Raw genomic sequence first — 12,980 nt, forward strand, 5'->3', positions numbered from 1 at the left:
CTCTGCCAGTTTCGCTGGACTCAGGGCATCCGAGCTGCCAGCGCTGACTTCAGCGGGGACTCTCTCGCGTTCTCCAGCTGACAGGGCCGCCGCAGGGTCACCAGGCGGGAGCGAGAGCCGCGAAGGGTCGCAGGTACCCGGGCGTTGGAAGAAGGCAGGTTCCCAGCTGGAAAGGCACCGCGCGTCCTTGGCGTCCCCGGAGCAATCGCTGCCTGCCCGCCCGCCCGCCCGCAGCCGGAGATCGTTTCGTGTCTGCACAGCGCCGATGCCCCGCGAGCCCCAACTCCCTCCTGCTGTGGGACATTTCTTAATCCCTTCCCCGTTTGCACCCCGGCCGCGCTGGGTCCTCAGCTGCCCGCAGGGAGCGAAGTGCAGAAGGGCTCCCTGAATCCCAGAGCGGGCTCCAGGCCGGCGGCTGACCGGGGCGCCTAAACCCCCCAGCGCAGGCGGACAGGTGGCGCCACACGGAGCTCCGGCCAGGCTGGGGACCGCATGGCCATTGCCCCCCCGACGGCCGATCCGGTTTGAATCCGGCATCGACCGCCGCGCACGGCCCGCTCCCTTCGCCTGGCGCAGTGTCGCCCTGGAACAAACGCCCTGGGGAGACCGTCCCCTGCCCAAACCCGCCTCCTGCTCGAGCGACTCTCCAGGGCCCGTCCCCGCCCCCCCGGGTCTCCAGACCCCCCCAGCTCATGTGCCCTTCGCTCAGCCTGGGTTAGCTCGGGAGAGGCAGGAGCTAGGACTCGATGGTTCCCTCGGGCTGGTTTGTTCACGAAAGCGCCTGTGCGCGTTGGGGTGGGTGCTCCCTGCACCCCGCACTGCCGGGCGGGGATTGAAGGCAGCCGGTGTTGCTCTCCTGGGGAGGGTGTAAATCAGTGTGGGGCGGGAGGGAGTCATGCCCCATGCATTGTTTTCGGGGGGGCACCCTGCTCTGCTCCCCGGGCTGGGGGAGTTCATGGAGGGGGTGCGCGCACAGCTCGCCGGGCAAGATGCGCGCGCAAATGCAGCCTGCGCGGCGCTCTGGGTGGGTGGGTTGTGCAAACACAGCCTGCGCGGCGCTGGGACGGACGGACGGACACCCCAGCCCGGGGGTCTCCGTTCCCGGGCGCCTTTTCCCTCTCCGAGGGGCAACAAACACAGTGAGGCGAGCAGGAACTTTCTGCGCCCGGCGGACAGGCCGGCCCCGTGCACGGGAGCTGGGGGAAGGGAGCAGCCCCAGCCCCAGCCCCAGCCCGGTGCTCCGGGCGGCGGCAGCCCCGCGTCTTCCCACCCCGGGGGGGCGGATTGCAGGCAGCTGGAGCCCCCGGGCTGGGGCCCGCCCCCCTGCGCTGCTGCCATTGGCTGCCGGGCCGGGCTCGGGCGCTCCCAGTGGCTGCCGGAGCTGCCCGTCCGCGGCAGGGGAGGCAGCCCGCCGCCGGGGTAGGGAGCAGAGCGGAGCGGCCGGCGCACGGCGTGGAGGTGCCCGCGCCGGGATGCTGCGCCCGCGCCCGCCGCCCTGCAGGTGCCTGGCCCCGGCTGCCAGCTGAAGGCGCCGCCCCAGCGCACCCGAGCCGGCTCCGGGAGCGAGCCGCCGCCACCGGCATGTCCAGGAAAAAGACCCTCAAGAGCAAAGCGGGGAGCGGCGGCAGCAGCAGCGGCGGCTCCCCGCCCGCCTCCGCGCTGCCCCCCGCCGCGGGCAACGGGCCGGCGGCCAGAGCCAAGGGGGGCAGCGGCAGCCGCCGCCCCAGCCCCGAGCTGCCCCTCAACGGCGTGGTGCTGCCCGGCCGGCCCTCGCTGAGCAGCAGCGGCGAGTTCTACGACGTCGCCTTCAAGGTGAGGAGAGGGGCCCGGGGCGCACGGACCGACCGACCGCGCCGGCACTGGGGAGCCCGGGAGGGGAAAGGGCGCACGGGCCGGGACTGGGGCGCACGGGGCCAGGGCGCACGGACCGCGCCGGGACTGGGGAGTCTGGGGCGCCGGGAGGCGGGTCGGGACGCACTGGGGGCCAGGGCGCTGGGAAGGGCGCACGGACCGGACTGGGACTGGGGCGCACGGCCCCGCTGCTGGGGCTCGGGGGGTGCCTGCCGGCGCGCCCTGATTCCAGACGCAAAGGGGGACTTTGGGCGCCGTGCGGGGGGAGGGGTCTCAGACCCGAGGGGTTGGAGGACCCCAGGGCGGGGTGGGTGGAGGGGAGAGTTTGCCCTTGGAGAGCGAGGGCCCCCGAGGAGAGCCCTAGGCCGGCCGGCCCCCAAGTTTGAAGGGGGGGCGGTGTCTGCACCTTGTAGGGCGCAGAGACCCGGCATGGGCTCGGGGAATGAGCCTGCAGCCCCAGACTCAGGAGAGGGGAGCTGGGGGTCAGGCACAGGCGGCAGCCAGGGGCCGGGGCGCACAGCCTCGGGGGGAGAGTCCTGCGCCGGGAAAGCGGGGTCTTAGCCCAGACATCGGGCACGCAGGGCCGGGCTGGGAGTCGGTCGCAGAGGGTCAGGGTGGCGAATCGGGCTGCGGTTGTGGAGCAGCGGGGGCGGGAGGGCGCTAGCGTTTGGGGGAACCATCTCCAGGAGGGACTGGGGGGACACCCGGCTTGTGCACGCTTTAAATGAACCGCTCCAGAGAGTCCCCGCTCGCCAGGCAGAACGAGCTGGTCTCTCTTGCCGCTGCGTCAGCCGCTGCCCTGGCCCTCCCCAGCCGGGAGTCTCCGCGCAAACTTTGCTCTCCGACAGGCGGATGCGGGGTGGGTGCGGGTAGGGGAAAGCGAGGCCGGGACTCAGCCCTCCTCCGAGCCCGCAGCGTTACTCGCTTGGCCGGGTGGAGCTGGGAGCACGGATCAGACCGCCGTGGAGCTGGGCGCCTGAGCCGCCGCGGTGGGGTTTGCCTGGGTCGCCGGGAGGAAAAGGGAGGTCGTGGAGATGACAGGGCAGGGGCGGATCTTCATGTTTTACCCCTTCAGACCAAACGTCTCCCCCGGCAGCAGCTTGCCCCTGTCCTGCCACAAGTCTCCAGGAAAGGTTAGCGGAGCCTGTGCAGAACACGGGCTGTGTAAACCCTTCAGGGCAGAGATTGTGGTTTGTTTTCCCACCTAGGCTTTATTTCACCCTGGGCATCTGTTCTAGTGGATCCAGCAACCCGCCTCCTGGCGCAGCCAGGTAATGAGCCTGTCGTCCCTTTCTCTGGCTGTGGTACCCTACTAGATCCCATTCTTCTGCCACCTCCCCTGCCCCGCCACCCCCATTGCCCCAGTCCACCCAGTGGGAAAATGTGGTTGCAAAGACATGGCTGAAGATGTTAATGTCTTAACAGACTGGTGACCAGACGCACAGTCAATGATGTGCCAAGAGGAGCATGGGCATTCAGGGGGACAGTGTTACCCTTTGAGATCTGGTCTTTGTAGCTTTTAGTGGCACTGTATAAAGTCTGTCTCGTGTGAAGTTGCGCTTCCTTTGCCTCTGGAGTTCTGGGAGTGATAGTTATTATGTGCGTTGCAGTGGTGCTCCTGTCCCAGTCATGGACATTGGGCCCGCTGTGCTAGGCGCTGTATAAAGACAGAACCAAACACACACTGTTACTCCAGATGCCTTTCCTCTTGTGCTTGTGGGAGAGACGTTCTCTGGAAAACGTACCTGAAAGGTCACTGCTCAGATAATCTGGCCTCAAATATCCTCATCTCTAGTCTGACTCTTCAACACTGGTGCTGATTATTTCTGACTGGGCTGCAGCAGTGAAATTAGACTGGACGGTTTCCCTCTCTGATTCTCACACTCGGGCACAAGTGTCTGCGATTCAGGGGATGGTTTAAATGCAAATCCCTTTCCACCCCCCTTGCCGATTCCCTCCCCTCTTTTCTACTGACTTTTTAGAATGCAAAGCTTTCTGTTCCCATTAGGTATTGCAACCCTCTGGTTCCCCATTAACAGTATCTAAACCTGGCTTCTAAACCAACGTGACAATGTTCCTCTAACCAGCTGCAATGTGCTGATTCTGCCTGCTGGTGATGGAATTTCATTAGTTTGTACCTTTTATTTTTTTTCTGAGGACTTGGACAGCTTGTTCTGTCTGTCTTAGGTTTTTGTTTTGCCCGAATCTGTAATTCCCCGTGACCCTGCTTGCTTTGAGCCTGGCCTTTAACCCAGTGACATCCAGCATCCAGTGTGTCCTGATAGATCATTGCCTTTGGAAGGAGTGAGTTGCTCAGTGCTTCTGAAACGTCCCCAGTCCTGGCACCTGAACAGTTCTGAAAGGTACCGTGTAGGCAGCAGCTTCTCTACCCCAGAACTGTTCTGGCTTGCAAGGATCCTCTCTAGCTGGCTGGGACATCGGTTCCGTTAGGAGCTGGAGTGAAAACACCAGGATGTTTCAGATACGCCAATGAGCTGCCGGGGGGGATACCAACCTCTGACTGAGCCTGGGCTGGTTTTGTTTTTGAACAAGTGACAGAGATGAATGGCCCCGCAGCCGTAAAGAGCTGATTTGTAAGGCTGTTGTCCTCAGCCACTGGAGAGCTCTAGTCCTCGCCAGAGATCCTTGCTACGTACAGAGGCTACGTTCTGATCTTTAATACACTAGTGTACCTCTGGGCTGACTTCAGGTCAATAGAGTGCTGCCAGCACAGACCAGGAGATCAGAATCTGACTCCTCCTGGGATGGGGCAGCTGCTCAAGATGATGAGAAACTTGGGGGCCTCTGTCAAAATCCAAGTGACTTGCTCTAGGTTCAGTGTCTGTGAACCTACACAGATTGTAACTGTTCCCAGTGACTGAGTGGGACTGGTGCGAGTGAGACGTGCTTGTCCTGGGAATAACAGCCCATTATGAACTCTGCTGAGACCACTAAAGTTCCTGCCCTTGGGCAGACTCAGAATTCCCAGTCTGGAGTTGAGAAAGAAACTTGGAACCATCCCTTTTGTCCGAGATCTAGTACAGAACTCCTTCCTGCTAGGCAAGCAGCTGTCTTAGACGGAGAGAGAAGATGGTTTATTACACGACACCAAGTGAGACTAATTTGCGGAAAGCAAATCTTTGTAAAGGAAGCCGTCTGGTGCCTGCCGAGCGCCATTTTTCAGGTTCTGATACGTATCACATTGGGGTGAGCCCACATGGATCAGTTTATGGACATACTGTGTTTTGGTACTGTTACGATTTTGCACACTCAATAATAAGAGCAGGGTGGCGGATGGGCTGCTACTCCGGCACAAAGCTTCCGTGACGAAATCCTGGCCCTCGTGAAGTCAATGGGCGTTTTGCCACTGGAATTGCACCTCTGGTTTCTCATCCCATCTGTCCTCACTGACTGATCTCAGTCAGCTACTTGGAGCCAGATCCAAAGGCCGTTGAAATCAAGTTTAATCTGTTGACTTCAGTGGGCTTTGGATGAGACCCGAGTGCGATTTAGCGCGTCCCCATCTGTAAAACGGAGATGTGGCCCAGATCGTCAGAAGCTTTCGGGCCCAGTTACTGACTTCTGCACATGCTCCTGGTAATGGTGTTAGCATCTAGGATTGAGGAAAATATCTCCTAATTGTACATACTGGCTGTGCTTCGTACGGGTGTCCTAGGGCTCTACTGAGGGTGTGTGTGTGTGTGTGTGTGTGTGTGTGTGTGTGAATATTGCTGGGTTGTGTGGTATGTCTGGTTAAATAACATACATTTATTACAGCCTGAATAACTAAGGGCCAACTTCTGTTACCCTGGTTCCTCCTGCAGTCCCAGTGACATTCATAGAATGGGCATTGCCATAGTGGATCCATCTACCCCACCACCCTGCCTCCAAGAGCGGCCAGTGCCAGAGGCTAAGAGGAAGGTGCAAGAACCGCACAGTAGCAGATGTGGGATAATCTGCCCTCCATTAGGGGTCTCTCAAAGTTAGAGATTGGCTTCAGCCCTGAACTAGGAGGTTGAATGTTGCTAACACACATTTTGGAAGGATTATCTCATCAAACTACCGATATGCTTGTTATCTTTATAAATCGCCAGTCCCTTTTGGAATCTTGCTGAATTCTTGACCTTACCAGCATCCTGTGGCAATGAGTTCCACAGTCTAATTACATGTTGTGTAGGAAAAAAGAGTCACTCTTATCCGTTTGGTATTTGCCACCTTTCAGTTTCATTGAATGTCCCCTTGTTTTTGTGTTATGAGACAGGGAGGAGAGAAGCTCAAAGCACCTCTCTATAATCCAAGTGATTAGAGGCCTGTAACATACTGTCTTGTGCCAGGGTCCTAAAGTTATCTGTCATGCGAACAGCAGCATTCGGCTATTGCAAGGCAGGTTCATGGATGATGTAGCAATCTGTTCCAGCGGAGCATCCGAATGTCATGTATTGCCATCTAAGGATGTGGGAAAATGGAGCTTCTATTGCCATATGCTGGTTAGACCCTGGGAATTGTGATTAGGAGAAGCAGAACTTTCATGTTTTAAGATGCTGCTTTGATGTATGTGTATTGTGATGTCATGATTACAAGCATATGACCTCACTGCAGGGTCTAGCATGAGATGAAAACCTCAGTGGGTGGGAGAAAGATTCATTCAGACACCGATATCTTCAACCTGTACTGGGGACTTTCTGTCTTTGGTCAAAGTCCGACACCAAGAGGGTGTCTTTTCGATCTCCGACGAGTAATTCATTTTAATCATTTTTTAAAAGGAGAAAACATGTTCCTGCTCTTGGACTTGAGTAAATTGGACTCTAACTGTAGCCCCAAGCCTGCAAACACTTAGGTGTGTGCTCAATTTTGAGTGCATGAGTGATCCCGTTACCTTCAGGTATTGGAACCAATTTCTGTAGTTATGTTTCCTTTAAGGAAAACCTTCGTTCTCTTTCAAGTAATGTCTAACTTGCATTGCGCTCGTTTCTTTGTCGTAGGTGATGTTGGTCGGTGACTCTGGGGTTGGCAAAACCTGTCTGCTGGTGCGGTTTAAAGATGGCGCTTTCCTGGCTGGCAGCTTCATTTCGACGGTTGGAATTGACTTCAGGGTAAGCTGCTGTTGAACAGCTTTGTACAACATTGCTTTACAGTGGTTTTCCCCTTCCTGCATCCAGTTCTTCTGGGAGAGGCAAATGCCAGCCTCCGAGTTGTCCGGCTGCAGGATTTGACAGGGTGGTGACAATTATTACGTCCTAGGAATAACAATATTTCACTTGCCGCTTTAAAATCACCAACACATTTCCCCCACGGCTACTGCTACAGTGCCGTCCGGGTTACACACGTGTGCTTTGCACAGCCCTCGCTTTATTGATCTGTTCTAGTGGAGCACCCACACGTTGTGTGTTGCCATCTAAGGGTGTGGGAAAACAGTTCTTCTACTGCCATACGCTAGTTAGAGTCTGGGAATTGTGATTCGGAGAAGCAGAGCCTTCGTATTTTCTTTTAAGATGCTGCTTTGACGCCTCTGTATTGTGGTGCCATAATCACAGGCATATGACCTCCCTGCAGGGCCTAGCATCGGTTGAGAACCTCAGTGGGTGGGAGAAAGCTTCATTCAGAGACAGATCTTCAGTGTTAGCAATGGGAACAGTGCTTAATTTGTGCTAGGGCTGAGCCCTGGCACCTCTGTGCTTGACAGTTCATAGCCCTGGCGTCGCTTCCTGCGTCAGTTGTGAATGTAAGAAAATGGCTTGAGTCCCAGCACCTCTTTCATTACAAATTCAGCGCTGACTGGGAACACAGGAGAACCCCGGCTGAGGTTAATCTTTGGTTTAATATCCACACTGCCCACTGTTCTTTTTCAGAGTCTGCCGGAGGGCCCTGCCCTTCCTTTTAAGGGATGCATGGTTTATGTGCAGTGCATCAGTCCCTGAGCTGTGGGAAGGGCTACCTGAAATGCAAGTGGCAGCATCTGAAAGTGTTTGTTTGGTTTGCATTATGGTGCATGTTGCCTGCAGCAGCCACACCACTTTGAAAAGCAAAGTAGAGTCAGGCCTGGGACATGGGAACCCACCAGCCAAGCAGACCAGGGCACCACCAGAAGTAATGTCACTGACTTGGGTTGCCTGTCCTTTCAAGCCTGATGACCCTGGGTCCTAGCACGGTGCTGGGCACCCCAGGTACTTCTAAGTATTGTCTTCGTAAAAGACCTGAAACAGAGGTCCTCATCACACATGGTTATTAAAGGTCCACGTGGCATCTTTCATTCACAGATTTTGGATAGATTGTAGTTATCCAAGACCAGCTGTGCCTGCGTTCCTCCTGTTGTTTTAATTTAATACAGCATCCTTGACTTCCTGGAGCGTTGCTATGTGCTCTTCAGTGGACACTGATAAGTGAAATTTGTCCCCAGATTTAAGTTGTATATTATAAGCTTTTTTTTAAAAAAAAAAGAAAAACTGAAGGCCAATCAAATTATTTCTATTGGTATTTAAAAAAAACCCGACCCACTTATATGGAAACAAAAAATTCCCTTGCAGCGTTTGCAACCAAAACTTTGCGGCATCATCCTAGTGAGTGGCAGTATTAATCAGTGGAAGCTGACTGTGACTGTCCAGTCTATTTTTCTTTGTCTGAGCTGAAAAATGCAAAACGTGGAGAGGCAGCATAAAGAGTGTACAGTCAATTAGACGTCTCATATTCTTTCAGGTTTAGTTATCTAAGGTGGTGTGAGAAGCAGGGGGAGGAGATTCCATTCTTTTAAACATATTAGTATTTTTAGACCTGACTGTCCGTTTACGTGGCTGCTACGGTTCTTCCCAGAGGTGCTTGCATTTGTAAGGTGTGTGTATGTACTGCATATTGGAATCCCTTGGGATGAGAAGTGCTATGTCAATATTAAATACTGTATATTGCTTAGGAACCCGTCATCTCTCGAAGATGTTACAGGATAGAGGGTATCCCTTGGGTTCGAAATTGGGGGTTCCCATGTTGCTAAAGGGGAGGGGAATCCCAGCTGGATCCTGCTAGGTGGAGGTGAAGGGAGGCTCTGGGGCCCTCGCATGGAAAAAGGCATGTTGTCATATCAGGGGTAGCAAAGCTTCAGACGACAGGAGCCGTTCAGCACCAATAAAGACTTTTTCAAGGCTGGAGGGAATCTTGTATCTTGTCATCGCTCGTGGGAGGGTGAATAATTGTGCGGACCCTCCGGAGGGGTTGGGGAAGGAGCCCTCCTCGGGAAGAGCTTTCGCTTAGTAATCCGCGGTACACCTGGCAGGAGCACACTTCACTCTGCTGCTGCAGCCCCACTCCTGGAGCCTGTAAACAGCCCTGCTGTGTGAGCAGCTCCACTAAAGATCCCCTCCCTGAGCCAATCAGTATTCCAAACCCGTCCTGTCGTCAGAGCCTGGATTTAAACCTGAATAACGAGGATGCAAAATGGATTCATCTCCCCCATTAGCGTCCGACACAGGGTTTACCTGACTGTCAAACAGAATAAACAGGAGCCCAGCAAATCAAGAGAACAGCTGATGGCAGGCGGGTAGTCGGTGTGGGGCGCTGGAGAGCATGTTGCAGCAGCTCCTGTGTCGTCGCTCATGGCAGCCCCTGAGCCTCCTGCTGCGGAGCTGCACCTTTCCCAGGTTCTCTCAGCGTTTCACAGCACCGGGGACCCCGCCGTTCAGGGGAGGAGCCTGCACCATTGCAGCTGGTTGGCGCATTCCCCACGTGCACGCTGAGCCCCTTTGCTCCCTGGTGCGTTGGTGTGACACACGCCAGCCGCGTTCTTCACGCTCGGGACTGAGAACTGACACTCGGGGCACGCGGCGTCATTCAGGCTTGTGGCTACATTTCCCGGGGCCTTTGAACGTGCCACTGCCCAGGCCTCACTTTCCGAACAGGCCGCCAGAGATGAGGTTTCTTTGAACACAGTCATTTAGTGCTGGTGACAGCCCCCCAGGCTGGAGTCCGCTGCTTGTCTGCCCAACAGTTTAAACTGTGGGCAGCCATAGCACAGGCGTCAAACAACGCCCCCACGCCTTTGTGTGTCTGCTTTTACCTGGGTGTGGCCGTTTCTAGGAGCAAGGGAGCTCAGCCTTTGGCCTTCTGTAGGTGATTTCTAGTTGCAGCTAGGACAGGTGGTAACAGATTTGTTCCAAACACCCCGTGTTTTTAAGTGGCAATTGTGTGCTATGAAGATACTCTGCGGTGAAGGGGTTTGTTCTATCGGGGTGACCACCTCGTGCTGCTGGTGAGCTGGGACCAAGCTTTCTTTGGCTGGATGCGCTTCCAGCCCCAAGAGGTGAGTAATTCTCTTCGGCGTCAGAGATTTGTGCTGCCATTTCTCGGGGCAGCCCCCAGGACTGCAACCTTCTTGACATCAGGACCCCTTCCTGTCTCCAAAACAACCTGTTTATATCCTTTCATGTTCTATTAAAGGGACAGCGGTTCAGAGAGAGGAGAATACAAGGCCATGAAAACAGCTTTTTCTGAGGGAGTAAATGCGAAGGGGTAACCGTTTCGTAGAGTCTGACTCCATGCACATCGCAAACCCTGGAGGGGCCCTGTACATCCGCTGCACCCCTACTTCCAGTGCCTCTGGATGGAGGATGACTGAACAGGGGTCTGCAGATGTAGGAAACGGACCATGATTGGGAGAGGTGGCGATGTTCCCAAACACAAAGGCTGGGCCGTAAAACCATGCAGTAGTTGCAGATAAAAGAGCGATATGTTGCATTGATTCTTTTGGTTTCTTGAACCTGGTCAGACATCAACTGAGCTGCTTTTTGGTTTTAAATTCTAGAAGTTTCAAAACTAGAAGCACCCTTCCCGTTCTGAAAATTGTCAACCCCGTCAATAGCTGGACAAAAATGGGGGTGGGGTAGGAGAGAAGAATGGGGGTGGAGGGGGAGTGTCTAAATTCCCCTTCCACATCTTTTTGTTGTTGAATTTTTGAAAAATTGTCCCTTTTTTTAAAAAAAAAAAAAATCGGATACTTTTTCACCAGCTGCGCTCTGTCGCCACCGTGGCATTCAGCAAAGCAGGGCGTAGGGGTATGGCTATGTTTCAGGGAGTCACTACAGTCTGCCTAGACGTACTCAAACTAGTTTTAATCTAGCTAGTTCGGCTACCAGGGCAGCGAAGCTGTGGCAGTATGGGCTTCAACCCGCACTGTACAAACATGCCAGGAGCCCTGAGTTATTACTTGGGTGGCTTTGCTCCTGTGGTCCCCGAGCCAGCTAGGTTGGGCATGTCTGCATGATCTGATCACACCTATGGTTGTACCGTTGATGGACCCAAAGCGTGTAAGGAACTGTGGGAAGGAAAGAGAGGTGAACAACAGTCAAAAATCATTCAGCTGAATGGCTCTGGAACATATAAATCCATAGATTCATGGAGATCCAGTCGGGACAAATACATGGGTGTTTATCTGCAAACATCTGTCTAAATTCAAATAATGTATTTTTCAGTATTCATCCAGTTGTGGTTTATAGCCACAGCTGGTGTTTGGTTTTTCCCTGCTAGAACCTGCACTCAGCTGCCTTCTGTGCATGCTGCTGGCGTCTTGCTGCATTTGGGTGTTGAAAGCAGCCTCAGCCCAGACTGCGTCATATTTCCAGATAACTCGATGACCGTTCCATGGTTTTCCCTTTGAAATCCCAGTTGGGGCAGGCTTAGATGTTCGAAGCTTGATTTTGAACGACGTGAGGCACAGATTCTTAGTGGGGCGGCTAGTGTAAATAAACCAGCGTGTTTTAGTTGGCTTCAACGGTCTACGCCTCTTTATACGAGCTGAAGACCCAACCCACTAACGCGACACCAATTTCACCAACCTTCCTCCCTATGGGGGTGAGAACGGAGGAGGGACCGTGTGGTGCTGTGCTCCACTCTCTGCTACAAGGAAGGCTAAATAATTGGGGTTAAGCTTGGTTGATGGCAGTGGGATTAGACCAGGGATGGATTCAGGTTTGGGGGTTCTTGTGTGTAAAGATGCATCTCCCTAGAGAACCCCGCTTCTGGTTTGAGGAAAGCCCCCACTCAGTCCAACAAAGAGATGTGTTAATTGGTGAAGGCCACGCCCCAACGGGGAGCAGTTAGAGGGTCCTGTCTTCTGTGCAGGCCAGGAATCCCTTCACAACCTCCTTTTTCTTTAGGACAGCCCCATCCGAAGGGTGCATGTCACTGGGTCTTTCCTATGGGGAGGGGGATCACCATGCTTTTTGCTCCCCTGGCCTGAGGGACCGCATGTGTTTTTCCTCTGCGTTTGCTCTGTTGAATGAAGTTAGCTCGGGTGGAACGTGCCAGGCTGATGGCCCCGGGGGGCATGGAGTTCCTTCCCACCGCCTGGTGAGAGCATGGGCAGGATTCGTGAAAACCCCAATGGCATCATCTGTGCCACGGGGTCCAGGCTAAGCTTGAAGGGTCCCTGAGGTGCAATGTGTGACTAGGCTGGTTTTTCTGCTGAGACTCAGTTGTCCTGGGGAGCCCGTGTTCGGGACTTGCAGGCTGGCTCATTCCGCGTTGGCCAGCAGAGGAACAACCTGCAGTCACTTCCTCACCTTCGCTGGATCAGAGCCATTGACCAAGCATGAAAGACTCTCAGTAGCCCATGGTCGGTCCCTGAACCATTCACTTCATCTGATACTGTGTGAACATGACAGTGTCCTTGAGATATTTTCCTTTCTTTTTAGCCTTCCAAGAGGCATGATGCAACCTTAAGTCTAGGGAAAGAGAATTGACTTCAGATAGTATAACTTTCCAGCTGTGGAGCATTTGCATATTAAAATCGGTTCCCTTTTAATTTAAAATCTAATGCCTAAAAACAAACAAACGCATAAACAAACACACACCTGTTTTCTCTCTCTCAACACACACACAGCTGCAGATTGAGCCCATCTATAAATTACTGTAGGTTTAAAAGAAAACGGCAATGCTTAATCTGCGTCTGTCCTGAGAACTGCTCTGTGGGGACGAGCCAGTCTGCTTTTTTGTGCAATCAATATTTAAAATAATGCATTTCTTGTAAATTAAATATAAAATAACCTCACCGGAGATCCCCTAAGTTGTTTTCTTGGAAGTGGGGCTGGCTGTGGTTTTACTTGATATATTTTTTTTAAACTTCATGCAGAGTTTATTCTTAAACTTGA

At 54.0% G+C, this 12,980-nt stretch overlaps 1 protein-coding gene across 2 annotated transcripts in view; it reads left to right on the forward strand.

Annotated features, from left to right (window-relative positions):
- Nucleotides 1–203: 203 nt before the first annotated feature.
- RAB26 (RAB26, member RAS oncogene family) overlaps nt 204–12,980 on the forward strand; it is a 177,032-nt gene continuing 164,255 nt past the window's right edge. Inside the window, exons 1-2 of one of the 2 annotated variants that reach the window (XM_067534107.1) lie at nt 204–1,812; nt 6,834–6,944. In XM_067534107.1, the coding sequence (XP_067390208.1) occupies nt 1,582–1,812; nt 6,834–6,944 (342 nt within the window). In that variant the 5' untranslated portion in view covers nt 204–1,581. The remainder of the gene's footprint in view (nt 1,813–6,833; nt 6,945–12,980) is intronic. The other variant, XM_067534106.1, reaches the window with a different exon arrangement.

Source organism: Emydura macquarii, unplaced genomic scaffold, assembly GCF_026122565.2.
Source record: "Emydura macquarii macquarii isolate MOO-44397 ecotype Brisbane River unplaced genomic scaffold, CSIRO-AGI_Emac_v2 contig_3390, whole genome shotgun sequence".
Classification (NCBI taxonomy): Eukaryota; Metazoa; Chordata; order Testudines; family Chelidae; genus Emydura; species Emydura macquarii.